The sequence below is a fragment of the Carettochelys insculpta genome, chromosome 2, assembly GCF_033958435.1.
Source record: "Carettochelys insculpta isolate YL-2023 chromosome 2, ASM3395843v1, whole genome shotgun sequence".
Lineage (NCBI taxonomy): Eukaryota > Metazoa > Chordata > Testudines > Carettochelyidae > Carettochelys > Carettochelys insculpta.
This window is the reverse complement of record NC_134138.1, coordinates 232127138-232149982: the sequence shown is the minus strand read 5'-3', so window position 1 is coordinate 232149982 and position 22845 is coordinate 232127138. Positions and strand designations below refer to the sequence as shown.

Sequence of the window (22845 nt, the reverse complement as noted above, 5' to 3'; positions counted from 1 at the left end):
TTCTAACAGTGGCCAAGGCCTGATGCCCCAGAGGGAATGAACAAAACATGTGAAGTGATCCCTCCTGCCACCCATTCCCAGCTTCTGACAAACAGAGACTAGGGACACCATATCTACCCATCCTGGCTAACAGTTATTGATGGCTCTATCTTCCATGAATGTATCTAGTTGTTTTTTGAACCCTGTTAAAGTCCTGGTCTTCTCAACATCCCCTAGCAAGGAGTTCCACAGGTTGACTGTGCATTGCTTGAAGAAATACTTCCTTCTGGGTTTGTTGAACCTGCTGCTGCTTGGTTTCATTGGGTGACCCCTAGTTCTTGTGTTCATTAGGATTTTCCTTATCATAAGCCCTAACTCTGCACAGATCTGAAGAATTGGCTCCATCCCTTGAAAGCTCATCATCTAATAAATCATACTGTTAGTCTTGAAGCTGCTTCAGGATTGCTATCTTTGTTTTCCACACAGCATGAAAGAAAGCCACCAGACAGAAACAAACTACAAAAATCCTATCATGCTTGCAAGTAGGTAACATATATTTTCAGTTAAATACAATGAATGGGCAGTGGCGAGTGCTACATTAGAGAAATTCTCTGATTCACTTCAGTAAACAGAAGCCACATAAGGCTCCACTGTTAATTCCAGAGCCCTGCCAATGTTTGCATTAATAGTAAGTTTTTATAGCCCTAAACAGAGCCAATAAGATGGGAAAAATCTTTTGAAAGTTGCTCTAGAATGTCATTATGTTACCCAAGATGGGTAGAGAATATATACACTTTGGAATAGAACTTGTTGACCATATTATTTTTCCTCACCGGCTCTAACTGAGAAGTGAAAGACCGGGGTATCCCGCCTTTCAAATTGTATCTATGGTAGGAAACTGCTTTTATCATTTCATTAATAAACATCAAATAGTTATTAGGTCTGCTAGGTTGATGTTTAAGCACATGCTAAATGCCCTGAAAGCCAGGCCAGATCCACAGAGTCCAAGGCCAGAAGGGACCATCGTGAATGTTGTGTGAAAGCTGACTCGAGAAAGAACAGGAATTCAGCACACAAAAACTCACTTCTACAGACTTCACAGAAATCTCACCATTTCCTGATCCAAGTGAAACTCTAGCCTCCATCCGGGAAAAAAAAATTGTTTTTGCGTTTCATCCACCAAGACAAGATTTAGGAACCCAGTATTTCAAAATGCAGATGTTCTCCATAGCAAAATACAAAATTTCACTGCAAGAGAGTGCTGCAGGGAATGTTTTGATAAATCAAGCTACACAAAAGAGGAGGAACTTGGCAGTCACAAGCATTTTTCACTATAGAGCACTAGTGTGAGCTATCCACATGCCTACGACAGCAAAAATGTATTAAAGACTTCATCGTAGCTGTCCAGGCAGAGTAATGTTCACATTAAATTTATAATGGGGTACACAATTATAACAGTGAATTACTTTTCCCTACAGATCACCATTCTTAATTTTTAAGGACCATATTCTAACGAAATTGTGGCAGTCCTATTCATGACCTTGGGGAAGACTCTACTACTCACTAAACTAAAAGAAGGCTGTAGAGAGCAAGGAGAGTGGGAGAAAAGAACACAGATGACAAAGATTTGCACCCATCATTATTAGACCAAGAATGGACTTCACTGCTGATAGAAGAAAGCCAGTCACTTCATCCAACAGGAAACCACATTTATTAGTCTGAGAGGGGTAGCCATGTTATTCCGCAGCTTCACAAAAAACAAGCAGTCCTGTAGCACCTTAAAAATTAACAGAGATTGTCTAGGAATGAGTACAGCAGAAAGGAATCTAGGGCTTATAGTGGACCACAAGCTAAATATGAGTCAGTGTGAAGCTGTTGCAAAAAAAGCAAACATGATTCTGGGATGCATTAACAGGTGTGTTGTGAACAAGACACGAGAAGTCATTCTTCCACTCTACTCTGTCATGGTTAGGCCTCAGCTGGAGTATTGTGTCCAGTTCTGGGCACCGCAGTTCAAAAAAGACGTGGAGAAACTAGAGAGGGTCCAGAAAAGAGCGACAAGAATGATTAAACGTCTAGAGAATGTGACCTATGAAAAAAGGTTGAAAGAATTGGGCTTGTTTAGTTAGGAAAAGAGAAGATTGAGGGGAGACATGATAGCGGTTTTCAGGTATCTAAAAGGGAGTCATAAGGAGGAAGGAGAAAACTTGTTCTTCTTGGCCTCTGAGGATAGAGCAAGAGGCAATGGGCTTAAACTGCAGCAAGGGAGGTTTAGGTTGGATATTAGGAAAAAGTTCCCAACTGTCAGGGTGGTCAAACAGTGGAATAAATTGCCAAGGGAGGTTGTGGAATCTCCATTGCTGGAGATGTTTAAGAACAGGTTAGATAGATGTCTGTCAGGGAAGGTTTGGACAGCACTTGGTCCTGCCATTGGGACAGGGCGCTGGACTCGATGGCCTCTCGAGGTCCCTTCCAGTCCTAGTGTTCTATGATTCTTTGATTTGATCTATCAGATCGTGGTGTGGTTCTACAGAATGAGCAAACCCCACCAACAGAGCCAGCAATTGTACACACCTGCAGCCAGCACCACTGAAAGACCTGCAAAGAGAACTGATCACAAACGTACACTCATCCCTCGCTACACAAACACAATTGGCTCCCAACTTTCTGCTTGAAGGCAAACATTTGTAAGAGGGACGCTAAGTTTCCATTAAAATACAGGTATGTCTCTGATTGGTTCTTAGGGCTCCTAACTCAGAGGAGTGGCAGCATGTGGTGCTGTTTTTGAAAAGTAAGTGAACCTGGGGTTTGTGGGGGCGGGTTGGGGAGGGTTAAAGGCTGGGGGCAGTCTGCGGCCATGAACAGAGGGAGGGTTAAAACCTGGTGGTGGGTTGGGTCTGTGGGGTGGATGGGGGGGGAGTGGGTTCAGGCTGCTGCAGATTGGGTCCATGGGGCAGGTACGGGGTTCAGGCTGCAGCAGGTTGGATCTGTGAAGCCAGCAGGGTTTCAGGCTGCAGTGGGTTGGGGCTGTGGGGCAGGCAGTGGGGTTAAGGCTGCAGCAGGATGGGCCTGTAGAGGGTTCAGGCTGCTTTGGGCTGGGTCTTTGGGTCTGGCAAGGGGTTCAAGTTGAGGCAGGTTGAATCTTTGGGGCCGGCGGTGGGGGGGTGGGGGTGTTCAGGCTGCTGTGGGTTGGGTCGGCCAAGGTTCTGGCCGCTGAAAGTTGAGGCAGCATCGGGTTGGGGGCCACGGGGCCAACGGAGGGTCCAGGCTGTGTTGAGTTGGGGCCGTGGGGCTGGCGAGGGGGTTCAGGCTGCGGCGGGTTGGGGCTGCAGAGCCAGCGGGGTGGTTCAGGCTGCAGAAGATTGGGTCTGCGGGGCCAGCAGGGGGTTCAGGCTGTGGTGAGTTGGGGCTGCAGGGGGTTCAGGCTGAGGCAGGTTGGGGCTATGGGGGGATGTGGTAAGGCTAGTATTAGTGGGGCCTAGGGAGTTCACTCCTCTCATGAACAGAGGTAGGTATGTGTGTCCCTCATTTTAGTAAGTATTCATAAGTAAAGTACTCATTTAACGAGGGATGAGTGTACACTGCAAGCAGTGTGTTACCTCCCACCAGTCATATTTCAATATCAGAGCTACAAAAGACTGGTTGTGGAAAACCAACCTGAAGCATCTTACTATGAGTTCGATGTACAGAAGTACAGGATGAGATGATCAAAAAAAGGAGGTCATTAACGAGCTACCACCATCTAAAGTGCATTTACATAAACCAAGTAGGTCTGATATCACTGCAAACAAGCAATTATAAAACAGACCAAAAAAATCCCAGGTAGTTTTATGCAGAAGCTAGACAAATCAGAAGTAATTCAGCAAATTTGGAGACCCTGAACAAGTATGTTAATTGTACATTGTCATATTGAGTCTCATTTAGTCCTCCAGCAAATGCTGCCCATTCAGGATGTGAAGAAAGAAATGCAAGCATCAGGCAAGAGATGGAGTAATTCTGGACATACACGTGATGATGTTATCGTTGCAGATGAGACATACAGGGAGATGAAAACATACAGCAAGATGGATCTTGCTTGCTTAGGAGTTCACTATCTTCAGCCATAATTTAAAATATACACAGAAGCTTTGTTCTGGAAGCAATGAAAGGAAAGCACCAGTCCTAAGCTCCTGTTTAAAAGCCACAGTAAATACAAACAGACCAACTCTGAAAGGAGAAAATGGGAGTATAGGCTACGACTGTAATTACAGTTGTTGTGGAACTCTACAACTACGTTTCAAACAATGTCAGTTCCTCAAAACCAAAGCCGTTCGCTAACTCCAAAAACTAAACGGTCTGTTCCCTCTTGTATTTAGCTGTGATGCTCTGGGAGCCTTTCCCTGACCTGACAAAGAGTTCTAAGTTCAAAAGCTGCTCTTTCTTTCTCTCACCGATAGAAATTAGTCCAGTACAAAGTATTACTTCATCCAGCTTGTCTCTCACAGGAAAGAGCCTATTTCAGCAAACAAAAAAATCCCAGCTTTAGGTTTGCTTCACCTCCACCTCCAGAAACACACTTGAAAATACCTGGAAACAAAAGGCCTGGAACTGGGGGACACAGGGAGGTAAAACTGCTGGACCCACACTAGGAGGACACCTCTAGCTTCTGAAGGACTCTACCTAAAATAATATAGAGGGTAAGGAATTATTACAGATAGTGAGTTTCTGAAATTAGATTCTGTGCTTCGCATCATTTGCTTAGCCGTCTGCTTGGTTCTGTTTGCTACCTCTCCGATCACTTAAAACAGGGGGTCCTCAAACATTACAATACTGCGACCCCCAAAAATGCTAGATTAATTTGTGTGACACTCACCCACCCCCACCCTCCCTGCTCCACGAGTAAAGCTAATAGTTTTTTGGGGATTAGGATTGGACAAGAAATAAATATGCCAATAACACCCCCACTCTGGTTTAAACCCCCCACACGTGACCCCGGTTCCATCCTTCCTTCATGATTCAACGCCCCCCTGCCCCCAGTTTAAACCCCCACACGCAGCTCCAGTTCCATGCTCCCACCTTGATTCAAACCCCCACATGCGGCTCTGGTTCAAACTCCCCACGGCCCTGCTCACCACCCAACCAGGGCTCCAGCTCACCACCCCTGCACTTGGCTCCAGCTCAGCTCCACCCCTCACCCCTCTGCAGCCCTAACCTACCCAGGCTTAGCCCCCTCACCCCTCTTCCATGGCCCCAACCCACTGCCAGGCTTAACCCTCCCCAATTGCCCCCCACCCCCACCCCAAGACTTACCTTTCTGCTGCTTCTCTGGCTGCAGAATGTGTGTTCCACTGGGGAAAAAGCCAGACCTTGTCTTACTGCGACCCCCTCCCCCGCCCCAAGTTGCTCGTGGCCCCCCGGGGGGGTCAGGACCCACAGTGTGATAAGCGCAGACTTAAAATACACCTTTTGGTAGTTAATAAACATATCCCTGGTGTATAATATAACCCCATTCGTGTAGTTGCTGGATTGGTGGGAGGATAGGACGTTGCGTATACTTTCCTCCACATTGAGGGAGGCGGTGAATTTGGGTGCTGTGGAGAGTCCCCCGAGCTAAGTCCTCCAACAGCTGATCTCAATGCCTGTATGGTTCTGCAACTGGGTGGGTGCATGCTGGAGGCAGCTTTAGAGTCTGGCTCAGAAAGACAAGATCAGAGGGTGCCCAGACTGGCAGAAAGAGAGAGAGCTCAGTAGTATCTTCAGCACATCGGGTGGCATCCCAGGGGGTCCAATTCATCACAGGCCTGTCTGCGTGTACAGCATCACATGGGTGCAGCTATAGCAAAGACACCACTACACTGAAGGGAGAACTGTTCCCGACAGCATAGTTAATTCATCTCTCCAGGAGACAGGAAAGTCTCCAGCAGACTTAGCACTGTCTACATGGGGTGTTAGAGCACTATAACTCTGTTGCTCAGGGATAGAGATTTTTCACAACTCCAAACCATTGTTCCCTCTAATCTTCGTCATCCCTGGGTAGAATATTTTTATGTTCACTGAAGCCTGTGTGAATGCACACTGCCAACACAAAATCCTGGCTGCGCCTGCTTGCTAATCAACTGGCCCACCTTTGAATCTCTCCCGAGCAGCCGCACAAGTGTGAAACTTCCACGGAATACCGCCCCGAGCAACTTAGCTATTGTGATATAGGTCTGTCGTGTAGACCTGGTCTCAAAGACAACGTATTTACACATCAGGCAAATGCAGCGATCAACAAGGGGAAAGGGACAGTACCCCAGCAAGGGAAATAATCTCTATCTGAGCTAGAGAGAAAGGGGTCTACACCTCACATAAGCAAATGAGTCAACTGAATACAATATTAAATGTACCGTATAAGGTTTTCTGGCTGCCTACAACGTACTAGTGAGTAATATAATTGTAAAAGGTAGGTATCAACACCGTAAGAGGAATCCTGAATACGCACTATGTTTGAATGTATGCAGCTGAACAACAGAAGGAACTCTTCCAACCCAGTCTCTTATGTAACCTCAACTACACATACTGTGACAGGGTCAGGCCAGAGGGCTACAGAAGAGTGGTCCTATCAAGATCTGAGTAATGGACAGGCAAGAGCCCCCCCACAGCTAAAAGGTCCACCCTAATGGAGATTCACTAGGCATGGGAACCCTATTGTAAGTACATTTATTTTCATAATGAACCTACTCTGCACTGTTTAGATAATAATCTGTGATGCAGTTTGTCTCTTTACAGGTGCAATAAACATTATTTCTAAGAGCAGACCAGGAGACAGCTGGACACTTTAGGGCACGCAATTTGGTGGAAACTGGGGACTAGGGATGTGGAGGAGTCATTGGCTGGTTGTAACCAAAGCTGGTGGAAGCCAGAATAAGGTTGCAGACAGGCTGTTGGGGCTAAATCTGCTGAGCCAGGGCTGTGTAAGTACACAGATGCTCAGAGAGCGACACGTGCTTATAGGCCTATAAGTGGCCCAGGTTGGCAGCTACAGCAACCAAGAATTGTGAGGCACTGAGGGCTATGGGGCAAGTGGTGATACAACCCCTCATTAGTCTGGACTGCAGCCCTGAACCCTAACCAGACTGTCACAGTCACTTCCTATGACTCTTGACAGTCAGACTTTCTTCAGGTGCATCTGACAAAGCAGGTCTTTGCACACAAAAGCTCATGCTCCAATAAATCTTTTAGTCTTTCAGGTGCCACAGGACTTCTCGTTGTTTTTCCTTGCTTTGACTTTGCCCAGAGGACCATCAGATAACAGGAGTGCACCTGAGTAAAGTGTTCAGCTAGAACTGGGAATCATTCAAGCATACTTTTAACACGAACTACCACCAAGGGAAATTAATATTCTGCCTCTTCTTCTAACAACTATGGGTTCGACTCAAAAGAATGAAGTGTTTTTCAAATGCAAGTTCCACTGACGGCACGCACACAAAAATCTATGTATATTCATCCAATTACGTAATTGAGTTCAGAAAGATATTTGATCTCTGAAACATGCAGGAAGTGAGATTCGGAAAGTCAACAGCAGGACTCAGCTAGGTCATTGGAAAAGCTGTAAATTCCAACAGATCCAAAGACTTGCACACACCAAATAAATAAATAAATAAATAAAATAAATAAAAGGAGTTCAGCCATATACAGATATTTTTAAGTAAAACCCTGGCAGAATTTTGTATCAGTGGCCATTAGCAAGATCCTGTTAATGAGACGTAGGCCTAATTTTACACACACACACACACACACACACACACACACACACACACACCACTCTTATATCCACCCAGCATTTTGACAGCTTGTTTTTATCAGCGCCACCGTTAACTCTGTGCCTCTTGCAATCTCCGAAAGCCTTCACACGTGCAGAAGCTCCAGTATGAAATGTATTATCAGAAGATAGGCACCTCCAGGTGTGTCCCACAAGCATGGCAACACCTCCCTGTGTGCATCTCTGATACGCAACAGAGCTGTAGCTGGTCTCTGGATATTCTTCCTACTGTGCCAAAGGTTGTCAATGCTGTTTGTCTTTTAACAATGTAGAAACACAGCCTCCCACCCCAGCACTAACATTCATTTGATGCTGAACGTCCAGCTGTTCACAACAGAATTTTCTGTCTGCTGCCTCTGTTTTTCCCCCACTGGAGTTCAAAGGAGCTGCAACAGCAGAGAGACTATTTACAGCCCATAAACGTTTTTGTTCCAAGGTCAGCCTTTTAAAACCTGTCTTCAGTAGAGGACTTCAAAGCAAGTCTCCCAATACCAAGTACTTAGTCTTATCACATACATACCGATTCTCTTAATAAGGTGGCAGTTGGGAAGTTCCACTGGTTCCAGGTCTCTGGAGGCATTCAGTTTACGTCTGCGGGAGGACACACAGTTTAATGAGACAGACCAAAGAGTTCTACAAACTGAAAGTGTGTTGACTGTAATATGCTAGCTGGCATTTAAATATATATCATTCTAATAAGATACATTACCTGCAAAATATGCTAGTATGCATTAAGTACAAATATTGTAATAGTGATACAGCTTGAACTGATGTGTAACATGGTTCTTTTCAGTTATACTAAATGTCCCATAACGCCTTACGCTTACTGAGGTGAACATTTGGTACAAGGAGATAGGAAACTTGTCAAAACCTAGATATATTCAATGTCTTAGTGCAAACTAGGGAGATACCTTCGCAGAGGGGTACCGGCCTGTGAGCATGCAAAATAAAGATAAGGACAGACCAAAGCAAGAAGTTTGAAAACTGGGATAAACTGACAGCTTGGGTTTTAGTGGTTTGTAAAGAGATATGTAACCTGTAAAATCATATCACTAATAGCAGTTGAAATGTGTAACTTGGGGAGCACACTGTCTGCATAAGGTGAGTGACATTGCCGCAGGAGAGTGCTCTTCAGAGACTAGCACCATATAGAACATTTTTCCTGTACCATATTAATTAACCTAACTGACTCTCTTGGATATATTTCATAATGCAGTAAAGCAGGGTCAAGCAATCAACTATATACTTTATCAACAGGCTAATGCTCGAAGCTCCCCACTCTTACCTTCTCTATAAAACCAGTCATTTCTCAGTAAAATGATAACGCTAAGCTATGAAGTACTACATGAAGATCACTCAGATGCTGAAGCTTCATAACAGCAATAGTAACAGATCCAAACATTCCAAAATTATGAGTCAAACTTCCAAAACAAAAGCAGCCACAAATATGGGCTATTTATAAATAATAATTCAGGATTTTTGCCAATCTATTTTTGAGCTTTTAGAGAACAATCATATTTTCAAACTTTTCTATGTAATGGTGATGGCTGGGCACTCTCCGTAAAAGAGGTAAGCTGAAATTCTCATATAATTCAATGACTCCAGAAGCTGGAGCTTTAGAAAGTTATACATTCTTGCAGCATACAGCAGCACACACTGACAACATGGTCTAGACTGAACAAATAGAGGTAGAAATTTTCTAGCCTAGCACTTCAAGTCTGGTGCTGAACCAGAAAATTTACTAAACCAGGTCGATATCATCTAGCAGCATTACCAACACTTTCCCTGCTTACTGGGCTCTTAAAGACATTAGGAGTAAATTACAGCTTAACACCACCACAGAACACTGAGAACCAGGACTGATGGCAGCAAATAAACCTTGTGACCACTGGAATCTTGATACACCTATGACAAGTGGACATATGGCTAACTAAAATCATGCCGGACCACGATGTTGCTGGACTAGGCAGGTTCAACCTTTATAAAAATAATTTTTAACTTTGATGTCCAGAAGTTAAGCAAGTCTAACTAGCTGAGTTTTGTGAAGTTATACTTATGCCTAAATTGCAATAATCTAGGTACCTGGGTCCTACATAGGACCTAAAACACTAAGGCTGTTTCTGCACATGCCGCTAATAAACAGCCTGAAAAATGCTAATGAGGCACAGATGTAAATTTCTGGTGCTTCATTAGCATACGGGCACATGCTTCAGAGTCCAGAAGAAGCTCTTCTGGACTCCAAAACAGCATGTACAGGCCTGGCCCCCGGGGGCTCTCCTGGAAGAAAATCCTCCTTCCACAGGCCCTTTCTTCCTGAAAATTTCCTTCTGGGAGAGCCCCTGGGGGCCACACCTCTACACGCTGTTTTGGAGTCCAGAAGAGCTTCTTCCGGACTCCAAATCATATGGCTGTATGCTAATGAAGCACCAGAAATTTACATCCATGGCTCATTAGCATTTTTCAGGCCCTGTATTAGCATGCCACTTTCAGAAAAAGTGGCATGTGTAGAAATGTCTTAAGTCGGTATTTCAGAAAGAAAGATCAACTTCTTTCCCCTCTAACTACTATTCTGGGGTCCATCAATTTCACCCTTCCCTATCACTCCTATTGCCTTCCCATGCCAAGGTATTTCAGGGCAATACAGTAAACCCCCAAAATATGCAGCTTCACATTGCACTTAACTTGCTTAATGAGAGTTTAGCACAACTTGAAGCTGCTCTGCAACTGTCAGGCTAGTCTTCTCCCTCCCTTCCCCCAGTAGTGCAGCTGTCAGGCTGACAACCACAGGGCTGGGAGAAGCAGCCAGGACACTGATCAGCCCTGGTGGGCTGGTCAGTTTCACAGGTCCTGCAAGGGATGGAGAGCTGGGAAACAAGGAGCAGACTGGCTCACAGCTGCCTATGCCGACTTCTGCAAAAATTTGAGTTACATGGGGGTTGAACTCGAGGTTTTACTGTACTCCCTGTTTGTGAATGACAGGACATGCCGGTTTTGGTACAGCACCTTTGATCTACAATTGTTTACCTGTGCTCTCTGACCACTCTTTCCGGGCACCACCTGTTTGCTACTCTTACCCCTCCCCAAATACTTACAGAATCAGATGCTGTGGGCCAGATGTCAGAGTCTGAAATGCCAAATGATAACAAGAAATAACACAGTATCTGCAGGTCAGACGTACTCGGTTATTCCAAGGAGACACCCATTTACAAGCAAAAAACCACTTCCCAACTCCTGGTTTAACAACATTATCTCCTCTAACAGCAATACTGCCTCTCCCACTTGGCTCCAGCCATTGCAAACCCTTTTCTGGAATTGATTACTTTGGGCTGGGATGGGGAAGTGGAGTTATAGAATATGGAGTACACCTATATGCTGGGCATTTCAGCATGCTTGTGTGGCTGTGCAGCTAGTTTCTATGACCAGCAGCAGTTAGCAGTGCATGTTTGCACTGACCAGTCAGGTTGTCTTGCTTGTGTTCTGCTGCAAGAGAGGAATGTTCATGGCCTCCAAGATGGTACTGTGTCCACCATGCACTTCCAGCCACCTTAGACCCTGAAACTAAATCCTCCCTGAAACTAACTGGAAGATGTTCGTCACCAGGCTGCAAGTGGCTATTTGGACTGAATGAGCCTCATCTGTCATTCCTCCCAAGCCCCTATCTCTGTTTGTAAAAAAAAAAAAAAACAGGCTGACACTGAATCACATGTTTGAGGCTGTAGTGTCCAAGCCCCATATTCAAACATCTTCTTGAGCAGGAGCACAGTTGCAAACATACATTCAGGAACACTTTTCTTTTTAAAGAAAGTTACTTCACTAACATTTTTGTTTCCTTCCCCCTCCAATTAAAGCTGAGATTGTTTGTGCTCAAGAGTCACAGATCCTACAGCAACATCTGGCCACATTATACTTCTACAATAAAGGCATATATTTAACTGCGGGAGTAAGACACTAAAAGACAGATACATAGTAACTATCATCATCAACCACCATGGGCTCAGCGTCCATTGGTGTCTGATGCTTCCCTCTCTATTTCCTTCCATCTATCCCTGTCCAGTGTGAAATGAATTAGTTTCTGTAGACTAGCTCTGTACCAGTCTACACATTCTCTGCAGGGTCAGCCTCTCCTATTCGAAGCATCCACTATGCAAAATACCAGGGTCTTGATTTTTTGTTTGTCGTTCATTCTGCAAACATGTCCAAATAGCTGTAACTTGCATTGTGTAACCTTCTGCAGTAGGTTCTATTTCGGCTGTGTCTTCCTATATAATTCCTCACTGGTGACCTTGTCCATCTAACCTATTCTCAGGATCTTTCCATAACAACTCCTCTTGAACACTAGTATTCTGCTCTTCAAATCTTTCGCTATCGCCCATGTCTCACATCCATATAACATGCTGCTGAATACACATTTTCAGGACGCTCACCTTCATTCCTGAAGCCAATCGTTTTGCTTTTCTAGGTGTTATCCATCGCCTTCAAACTCGGTCTTGCTTTCGCTATTCTAGTCACTATTTCCTTCTTACAGTCTTGGTCATACATTATGTTGCTCCCCAGATGTGTGAACTTCTCTATGTTCTCTAGTTCAATCCCATCTACACTGATCTTCCCTCCTATTTCCTCATCTCCAAATACCATTGTGTTTGTTTCATCAGTGTTCATAATCAGCCCATACCGCTTCTTTTCCTCATTTAGCATCTACACCACTTTTACTAGCTTCTCCTCATCTTCTTCAATGATAACCATATCATCTGTGAACCTCAAGTTGTTAATTCTTTTCCTGTGCATAGATATCCCTTCTAACTCTTCCTTGCTCTTGTCCATCACTCTCTCTAGATGCATGATTAAGCTACTCAGTGACATTGGATCTCCTTTGTCTTGCACCTCTATTCGTTCTAAACCAACTTGCCAACTCTCCGCACACTCTCACAGCTGCCTCTGCATTGTCACTGATATCCATCAACAGCCATATCAGTCTGCTACCCACTCTGTAGAACTCCATCATCACCCAAGTCACTGTCTGATCTATACTGTCAAATGCCTTCCGAAAAATCAACCAAACAAGCGTGGATGTTCTTGCTCTTTTGTCGAGCTTTCTCTGCTATCAATCTCAGTGCCAATACGAATAAAATCTGATGTCAGTACAACGACATTATAGTAAACATGGAAACCATAATTTTTAAATCTCATTACGCCCATCCATTTACATTCTCAACCTCATATTGCAGTATACTCAGTGTGTGGATTTACACTCAAGTGGTTTCTAAATAAATTAAGAGCTCACAGAGGAGTGGGGAAGATCAAGCTATGTAAAACTTAACACAGTGTACAAAGAGTACATAATCCAACTTTTATCTTCTCAGTGCTGAAGTCAGAGGTGCCCAAACATATGGCTTGAACAGAAAGACTTAAATCAGAGTCACCAGTGATCTAACACAGTGAACTTATACACAAATATTTTCCCCCTCATCCAGACTGAAGAGCAATTCAGGCAAACATTAGTTTGCCAGGCAAGCAGCCAGAGGAACCGTCATTTAACTCCCATTGTCTTTCTTCACTCTGTGCAGTCTCTCAACAATTTCAACATTCTTGAATTGTTCTCACTTTTCCCCTGCTTCCCCACCCCCACACTTCAGTCTCATCATCTTACAAAGATCACAATTTTTTTTTCCAGAACTGTGCAGAATTCTTTCAAAGCAACCAAGCCACATGTTAATATTGCCTGTCTGAGAGAGACAAAGATGTCCCAGATTCACCAGCCATTTGCTACAGTTTTCTAAAGCAGCAGGACTATATGAAAACAGATTGCACGGTATCATTACACCACATGCAGCTTCCAATACCCAGCTACAGATAGAGGCAAGGTGTGCACTACAAAGCTTTCCTGGTAATACGTGCCTTATTTCAGTATGTTTGTCTGTGCAGTCATATGCAATTTTGAGTCCTTCTGCTATAAACCTTATTCTCTGTCAGCTAAGTTAAAACAACTTCCCAGATGGCATAAGCCCTCTGTTGGCAAGGTCCCAATGTCTTTTGTGGCTGCTGCATCACCTTTTCCAGTAGAAAGGGTCTTTCTACTGTCCCATAATGACCTTCTGAAAATGACCACTCTGGTGACAATGCTAATATCAGTTCTCCAAGGTGACAGGAAGCAGAAACCTGACCCCCTTTAAAATATCCCCATGTCCTCCCCACTAGTTCATCTTCATAAACATATAGGTGTGGCTTCATATAAACCTACAGATAAACTTTGCACAGTTGCCCTGTCTAGGAAAGAAGGCTAGGATTTCTCTGGCTTGTGGGGAGGTGTAGTGTAAGCCCAGCTGAGGAATAACCTTGGGAATACTGAGACTCAGTCCATCATTGCAGGTTGGGTGCAGAAGCTGAGGTACAAAGGTGATGAATGGCAATGCAGAGCCATGGGGAAGGGAGCCCTATAGAAGATCTCAGGCCACTTCTTTATACTTGCCTCTTCTCAGTGATGCTGGCAACAACCCGACAACCAGTTGGTAAGTGAACAGCTCCCAAGGCCCAGAGGAAGGAACCCCAGTAATGCAACAAGAGTGTTGAGAAGGGGGATGAGGACAATGCAAAGCATGTGACTCCTTCTCACCACCCCAAAATCCAGAAGCTTTTCAAGAGACTAACAAACCCAACCCAGACACAGAAGCCAGTGAAAATGGAGAGAGGAGCTCAGTGAGCTACATCAAAGCACAATTCTCTCTCTACTTTCTTCATAGACCCTTTACCACCTCCCTTCTCTTTCAAAATGAAATGCCTTTGGAATTAGCCAGTTCAGTTACAAAACAAAGTGATGGCAGAAAAATAAGAGACTGTCCAAGTCATTTATTAGCCATTATCAGCAAGATGGAAATGCTACCACCATAAATCCACTAAATGCAAACCTACACAAATATATCTGGAAAGAAATATCACAGCATTAGAAAACGCCCAATCCCTTGCCAGCACTCCAGCAGTCAGTCAGGCCAACTACACGATTTATGTAACTGTTACAAATGGCAGTAATTTGGTTTTCCATTCTGAGAGCCTTCATTCAAAACATACATGCTGCGCTTGGATTCAGAGTAGGAAGCGATGTGGTACTGGTAGCTATGGAGGATGGACCCTGCAGAGCTAGGCAGTGGTAACAACCCTTCTCCACTCAGGGTTTTGGAGAACATAGACATGAGCTTCCCTTGCATCCTCTGGAACAGTCTTGCTGAGTATTTTCAAGCGGACACTCTTTACTCCTTTCCTGGCCACTTCTTGGAAGTGTGGTATTGTTCCTTCTGTCACACTAGGTCACCTTTTGTGACCCACCATCACCACCTGGCAGCATACAGACCAGGGTGACTTCAAGCCTCCGTGAGCAGCTGCCTGTCTTGCAGGGCTTTGTCACCCTTGAGAGTGAAATCAGCCATGATCTCTACTACCTGCAATAAGGTTAGCAATATTCACAGCATTTTCCCTATTCTTATTGTCACAGAGACACAAAAGACCCCACTCTCCCAGCTACAGGCTTCCAATAGCACCCTTCATGCACTAACTGCTGGGAGCCATTGAGCAGTCCTGAACCGAAACTGTATCTAGATAATATAATATGGAGACACACATCTCATAGAATTGGAAGAGACCTTAAGAGGTCATTGAGTCCAGTGCCCTGCCCTCTTGGAAGGATCAAGCACCATCCCTTTTTTTCCCCAATCTACTTGGCCCAGATCCTTAAATGGCTCCCTCAAGGATAGCGCTCACAACCCTGGGTTTAACAGGTCAATGTTCAAACCACTGAGCTATTCCACCCAACTCCCTGTATAGTTTTTTACTGAAATCTTTTATGTCTCTCTTCCATTCCACTTTGTCTTTAAATAAAAAAAGACAGACAGTGTTAGAGCCATCAATGGCCTGAGCTTGGGCACCCTTGAAACGTGCAGCCTCCACCCCGAGCTTGATGAGAAGGAAAAACCAAAAAAAAGGAACAAGACCAAGGAGGGCATGTTTTCTGAGCATCTCCATTGCTCACAGCCCCCTACACCAGAGACCCAAGGAAATCCCTAGAATCCCTATATGTTGGAGCAAAGAGCTAAAGGTGCATTGAGCAGAAGGACCAAGGGATGCATGAAGTTCATGAAGACATCACATAGCTCTGCAGTAAAATGCAGGTGCTACAAAACATAACAGAGCCAAAGCCCAAAGACTTGCACTCCAGCAGCCCTTACGCTACACGGACAATTTTACGATCCTGGAACTATCCAGCCCCTATTTTCAAGGCACCAGCAGAGCCAGCAGCAATATTTATCCATACCATTCAACTCCAGAGATAACTGAGACCCACTATTACCACACATATACCAACTTGTTATTCATGTAGGAGTTTATGCTTTTCTCTCAAGCTACCGTCAACGTTTAAGACATTTATCTACTTATTGCTGCTTAGTATAATTGAGTTTTCCGAAAATCACGCTTTATTTACTGTTGCTCATAAGGCAAAACTTGAGACTACCCAAGTCAGCACCCCTAGCTCCAGACTTATAACAGGCATTTACATATGCATAACATTCATACACAAACAGTGTATAGTCACAGAGAGGTAGCCATGTTAGTTTGTATCTTCACAATACAAGAAAGCAGTTATGTATCACTAACAAAATAATTTCTTAGGTGATGAGCTTTCATGGGACAGACCCACTTATTCAGATCTGTGTGATATGAAGCATAGTGTGATAAAGGTGGCAGCTTCGCACAATGTCCTTGGAAAACTTAATTCAATAAGTTTAAGGGTCTTTGGAACCTCTTGTAGGAAACGGAAAGATTAGGTATTATTGTGGGCTGGGATTATACGGAATGTCTCTAAAGGAGGGGGGGGATGGGAAGATGATCTCTGGTAAGCTTATTAGCAACTGGCTACATTCTTTTATTGTTTTTAATTATATTCTCTGTCTTCATGGTGAAAGCATTACAAACTTCTATGGAAGAAGGCTATGTAAACCTATAAATGTTGGCAATGGCACAGTTTATAGCTTCTCGAGAGAAAGCAAAGCACTTGGAGGGGAATATCAAATTTAGGCACAGAGTGCTGAACAAAACATGGTCAGGAAAGTGAAAGATATGAGTCTCTACCCAAGAGGGGTGATAGCTGTGCAGATTAGATTGATAGGCCACGGGCGGGGAGGGGGATACAGGAGAAGTTACCTGAAACTGCGAAACCTAGTCATGAAGCATCTCCAGCATCTCAACCCCAACAACGTAGTCCCTGAGTGCAACTTGACAAGATGTCCAGTATTTTTGAAAATGCATCGTGCATCTTTCTTGCTCAGCCAATGTTCATGCAAAGAAGCAGCCCATGCTGACCCATCAATGCTTGCATAAACATGGGAAAATGCCTTGTTCACATACTCAGAAGCAAACTGGTGACTCAGAATCAGGATGTACTATGTCCCATATATTGTCCCCTCTCCCCAGCTCGGGAAGCCCTTGCATCAGATGTCTCTATTCTTCCCTGCGCATTGCACCTGTGCAGCAGGATATGCTTAAATGGGTTTGTGCATCCGGATAGCAACTGACATCCCCCACAACAAATTTTCCAACACCAAACTGATTGGCCTCTGACTAATAGCAGCCCAGGATTGCAAGTCTCCAGTGCCCAAACATTACTCATGTCTCTCCTGTCAATACGTTCCCATTCTGGTGTCCCTGAGCTAGCATGCTGGAGCAAGTCTCAAGGTTTTGCTGCCACTCCTTAAAAGAACAGTCCTTGATTCCACCTCCAGAAATAAAGCCTTCCATGACTAAATAGTCTCTGGCCTCTACTGATCATTCCAGATTCGCACCATCTTCCAGTCCCACCACCTGATGTTCATCTCACAAGTACAGAATAGTTTTTCCCTTATTTGTCACTACCTGAAGGAACTAGGGACTGGTACTCTCATTTTTACTGAAGGTAGTCACTGAAGTTTCACAATTGCAGAAGACTCAGTCTCTAAAACAGTAAAAATTCCACTGAACTCTTCAGCAGCTGTGCTGTGGGAACCTGACCCCAAACTGCCATAATCCCTCAAGATTGTTGGTATCTCTCAATGTTGCATAAGAAAGTGTGCCAAACAGTGGTGTGGTAAATACTGATGTTCTCTAGTGAGATTGCAATGTCAACAGTTGTACGCCAGAAAAGATGCTGGCAAAACTTCAGTGTTGAAGTTGCCTGAAACAGCACAAGATTAACATCTGGGCTTCAAAGCTATCAAAATATCATAAGCAAAAAACCTGATCTTCAAAGCTTTAGGAAACTCTCGTCAAACGCTTTTCAAAAATATAACCTCTGTACCCACTCCCGGCCATCCCCCACCCCACCACTTCAAAACAAAAAGCACAGCAGTGAACACCCTCACAACTATCTTAGTGTTCCTTCTCATTTTAAAGAGTGTCTTCTTTGAGACTGATCTCTTCCATTTTTGTATTCATATGTAGGTTAAAAACAACAGCAAATTTTCAAAGCAACAGGAGCTTTCAAAGCGCACACTCTGCATCAAGCGTTCAGGACAATGGTGGGCAACTTGTGGGCTCCACTGGTGTTCCCTTGGTTCCCCGTGTCCCCCTCTGCCCCACTCCTCTGGCAAAATGAGGCACCAAAGTCCAGCACTTCAGGTGGCACAAATCTTCATGCTGATCCGAAAGTGCTGGGACGGAGGCGGGGGGCCTGTGAGGTCACAGGTGGAACTCCAGTGACCTGTAGGGCTGTGGCTGCTCACTGAGACAAAGGAGAGCCACTCATGCAGACTGCCTGCTATTCCTGGGTGCCCAGCTGCGGTTCAGGAGAAAATTACCACCTGCCAGAAATCAATGGGAGCTTTATTATTTGTTCAAGTGGACATAAGATTAGGAAGTTTTTAAAACTAATCCATGGTAAGAACAAGAGGAAAACAAGTCAATACCTTTAACAATCACATATCTGAAATTACAGCACTTTGTCTGCATCAAGGACTGTTCTTTTAAGGAGTGGAAGCAAAGGTCCATGTATAGTGTCAACTGTTACTCAACCCCACAGCAGATAAGACATGAGTAAGCTGTCTTCATTGCCATTAGTGTTACCAATACACTAAGAAGAAGAAACTAATTTAACAAAAAAAGAAGCCAACCCTAACCCTCTGGAATACTAAAAATTGCTAAATATGTTGGGGAAAAAAAGGAAACATTGAAACAACCATCTTCTGTGTCACATCATTAGACCACAACGTGCCACAACTTGAGAGACTAGCATGAAGAGCACCAAACCTACAAAGAAACTTCTTAATTTTCATTTTCTTTTGCTATGAGAGAGGCATGTGAGAGACCTGGGTTGGTGGGGAGGGGAAGATAACTTACTTTCCAGTCTCCTCCATCCAGTGCAAATTAGTGAAAACTAGGCATGAATCTCAACTCTTAACTGAAGTTGTAGTTTTCCAGTCACCAGTACTGCTATACTGTATCAGCAGGTTTGCAAAGTAGCAGGCTCATAAAGTAACCCATGCACACACCAGACAAAAGTATCAAAACAAAAAGCAGTCAAGTAGCACTTTAAAGACTAGAAAAATGGGAACCATTTTGCTAATCTTTAAAGTGCTACTTGACTGCTTTTTGTTTTGATGGTGTATAGACTAGCATGGCTTCCTCTGTTACTATACAGACAAAAGTAGTATTTTTTAAAAGTTAAACAATATTCACAAAGTGATTTTAGTTTCATATATTTCTAGCATATACTTTAACACTATTTGATATTATTTTAAGCTGGTTTATTCAGCTTTCCAAAAGGCTCTACTAGTTACTATGGTCTGAAACAGCTCACCCAAAAGATTAACTGGGAATGGTAGAATTTTACTGAGATCTCCATCAGGAGACATACCAATACCAGTTCTTGTTGCCAATAAAATCTGCTTGTTTGCACTCAGATTAGTAGCAGGACCAGCAATGAGTTGAATTTAGTTCAAAACAACACTGACATTATAATCACTTATACTGCACTTGACCATGTAAAAAGGTAGTAAAATCCTTCTTTGTGATTAGCTATGAGGTTGGATCTAAAATTTAAATCATTCAGATGTTGTTACTTTGCCATACTGCTAACATTTTTATACCACTACTCCTGATCACAAAGATATGGACTCCACGGTCATGTAACAAAGTAATTCTGCACTTTTCTAGCTAAAGCTGCTAAACTTCCATGGTTATGTGCTAAAAGAAAATATTTCTGTAATGTTATACAGACTAGATTTGCATGCACGTATTCTCTCCTTCCAGGGCTTAATAGCTTTCCTTCTGTTTAGTATTCATCTCAATACTGGAAATGCCACAAACAACTCTAACTGACCTGTTCCCTTACTGAAAGTACATTGGTTGCAGCTAATTGTTTTTCTAGTGGCTATTTATTCAGAATTTCTGGCTTAAGAATAAAGTTACTTCGTTTTGCAATCAAAGCTGCAGTTATTTCGCAAAAGAGATGTTTTCAAATGATTGGCAACGTGGTGTTTACCATCCGGACAGTGTGTCAACATACTCTCAGTCAAGATGCCCTTGGCTAGAAAGGGCACTGCTTCCCCGAGAGCTCACACTTTCCAGACCTTATCAGCTCTTTATTTTGCAAAGAATGGGACCCAGCCTGCTACATCCCCCGACTGCAAACCTGATTTATCGGGAGTGAATATTTCTGAAGTCAGTTGCAAGCCTGGCTCAGAATGACCAATGCACTTAAAAAAAAAGTCACATCCCACCCCACAAAGCAAACGCTCCGATTTCATGTGGATGAGCAGAGGGCTGTCTGTATTCACCCCTCCCTTCCTCCGACAAACTCCATTGCACGTCTGGGTTTTGCGGCTGGCCGGATAAGGTGCCAAACTTCAACCCCCACTACGGGGAGCTGGGCTGAAAATTGGGAAGACTGGGACACGTTTTCAAAACACTGCGGTCAGCTCAGTTGTGCGCGCTCGCGCTCTCTCTCTCTCTCTCTCTCTCACACACACACACACACACACACACACACACACACACACACACACACACACACACACACACACACACACACACACACACACACACACACACACACAGAGCCAGCCAGCCAGCCAGCCAGCTCCAACCACTTACCGAAACTCCATCAGCCTCTCCCCGAAGAGAGCAGCGAGCAGCCCGACCAGGGCCAGCCCCAGCACTTTCCCCATCACTCGGCGTTGCTGTGAGCAGTGCAGGAGCGCTCGCCCGTCTCAGGGCCCTGACCACGCCGCCCCGCCGACCCCCAGTAGAGGCGGGGCTCCCAGAGCAGCCAGTGCCCGCGGCTGCGGGCGGGGCGGGGCCCCTCCGCTCAGCCCCGCCCCTCCTCACTCCACTGCGGGAGCCCATTGGCCGGGGGCCCGGCTGGCCCCGCCCATCAGCTGGCGGGCGAGGTTTACGCGGGGACGGGGACCGGGACCGGCTGCGCTGCAGAGTTAGTTGTGCGACTCTGGCCCTTGCAGTGGCTGAATCGGGCTGGTCCGCACGCGTGGCGCTCCTGGTGCGGCGATGCCATCCTGCCCCCGCGCGGGTGGGGCTGGCGGGACGGCTTCTGCCCCAGTGGCTCCCCTTTGTTTAGGCGCAGGATGGATTTAACCCTGCCCCTTCCCCAGGGCCCCAGCCCGTTCATCCTACTCCGCTCTCGCTCTCCCGGCTGGCGTCCTGCTTCTGGGAGAGGATCGGGCCAGGGCTCGGGTGCTGCAGAGAGTGTGGGGTGCTTGGGGGGCTGCTGTGGAAGGCCAGCGCTGGGGTGCGGGTTGAATGTCAGGGGGCAGTTTGGGGCTCAGGAGTGGGTTTGGAGTGCTGGCTCTGGGAGGGGGTCAGAACAGAGACGGGGTTGGAGATTCAAGGGGGTTTTGGGGTGCCTGGCACAGGGGGAGGGGAGGAGAGCAGATTGGGTTAGAGTGGGGAGCTGGGATGCCTGGCTCTGGGGGAGGGAGAGCATTGAGCTACCTATTTATTTTTATCTCTATATAGCTAATATTTATTTATTTATTTACATATACCTATAGATGTATATTATCTGCCTAAAATATGTGGCTCTTTGCACTCTGTCCATAACTGTTTTGGTTCTTAGTCTCTAACTGGTTGGCCAACCCTGCCGTAGTGCCAATATAACAGCGAAGGCTCTGGCAGTGATTTAAAGGGCTCAGAGCTCTAGCCACGGCATCTGCAAGAGTAGCAGTGTCTGGAAACCCAGCACAGGTGCCCTCTTTACCCCTCACAGCCTGTCAGGGGGCCCATAGGCAGGAGCAGCACACCAAGACACTACTCCCCACATAGTGCTATGGGGCTGCAATGGCTTCTTCTAGGAACAGCACGGAGCCAGGGCAGGCAGCGAGCAAACCTGCCTTAGCAGGAGCCATGCTCCATTGGCAGATATTGCAAATTGAGAATGGAAGAGTTTCCAGGCTCGACCAGTTCATCACAATCAACTGGTTGGTGACACTATGCAATGGGTTTGGTTACAGAGATCCCCTTGAGACTGTCACTTGATATGCTGAAAACACCACTGAGCCTACACCTGCATCCTGAGTTGCTCCACCACCCAGTCCTGCTGAGACAGAGCCTTTGATCTCCTCCAGCATTGGTAAAGAGTTGGGGTCACAGCCCACAGCAGAGCAACACAGACACTGAGAGCACCTCATGTATGGGACTTGCCGCGGTACCCAGGTGCACAGCCCCTAAGGGACCAGAACCCCAGAGAAAACTGTCTTACTCTGTATAAAGTTTTATACAGATCAAGTTCATAAAATGTTCACCTACTTTATCAATGAAAGAGAGAGATGCACAAGTTTTCCCTTCCTGGTAACAGTTATTTACATTGTGCTTATTAATAAACAACTGGGCTACGTCTACACGTGAAGCCTACATCGAAGTAGCCTATTTCGATGTGGCGACATCGAAATAGGCTATTTCGATGAATAACGTCTACACGTCCTCCAGGGCTGGCAACGTCGATGTTCAACATCGACGTTGCGCAGCACCACATCGAAATAGGCGCTGCGAGGGAACGTCTACACGCCACAGTAGCACACATCGAAATAAGGGTGCCAGGCACAGCTGCAGACAGGGTC

General features: G+C 45.1%; 1 protein-coding gene across 2 annotated transcripts in view; it reads right to left on the bottom strand.

Moving 5' to 3' along the window:
• Window positions 1-21058, bottom strand: part of LOC142007987 (serum paraoxonase/arylesterase 2-like) — a 70580-nt gene extending 49522 nt beyond the window's left edge. For both annotated transcript variants that reach the window (XM_074984716.1, XM_074984715.1), the window contains exons 1-2: window positions 20867-21058; window positions 8280-8350 (exon numbers count right to left, since the gene is read on the bottom strand). In XM_074984716.1, the coding sequence (XP_074840817.1) occupies window positions 8280-8350; window positions 20867-20940 (145 nt within the window). In that variant the 5' untranslated portion in view covers window positions 20941-21058. The remainder of the gene's footprint in view (window positions 1-8279; window positions 8351-20866) is intronic.
• Between the last annotated feature and the right edge of the window lie 1787 nt (window positions 21059-22845).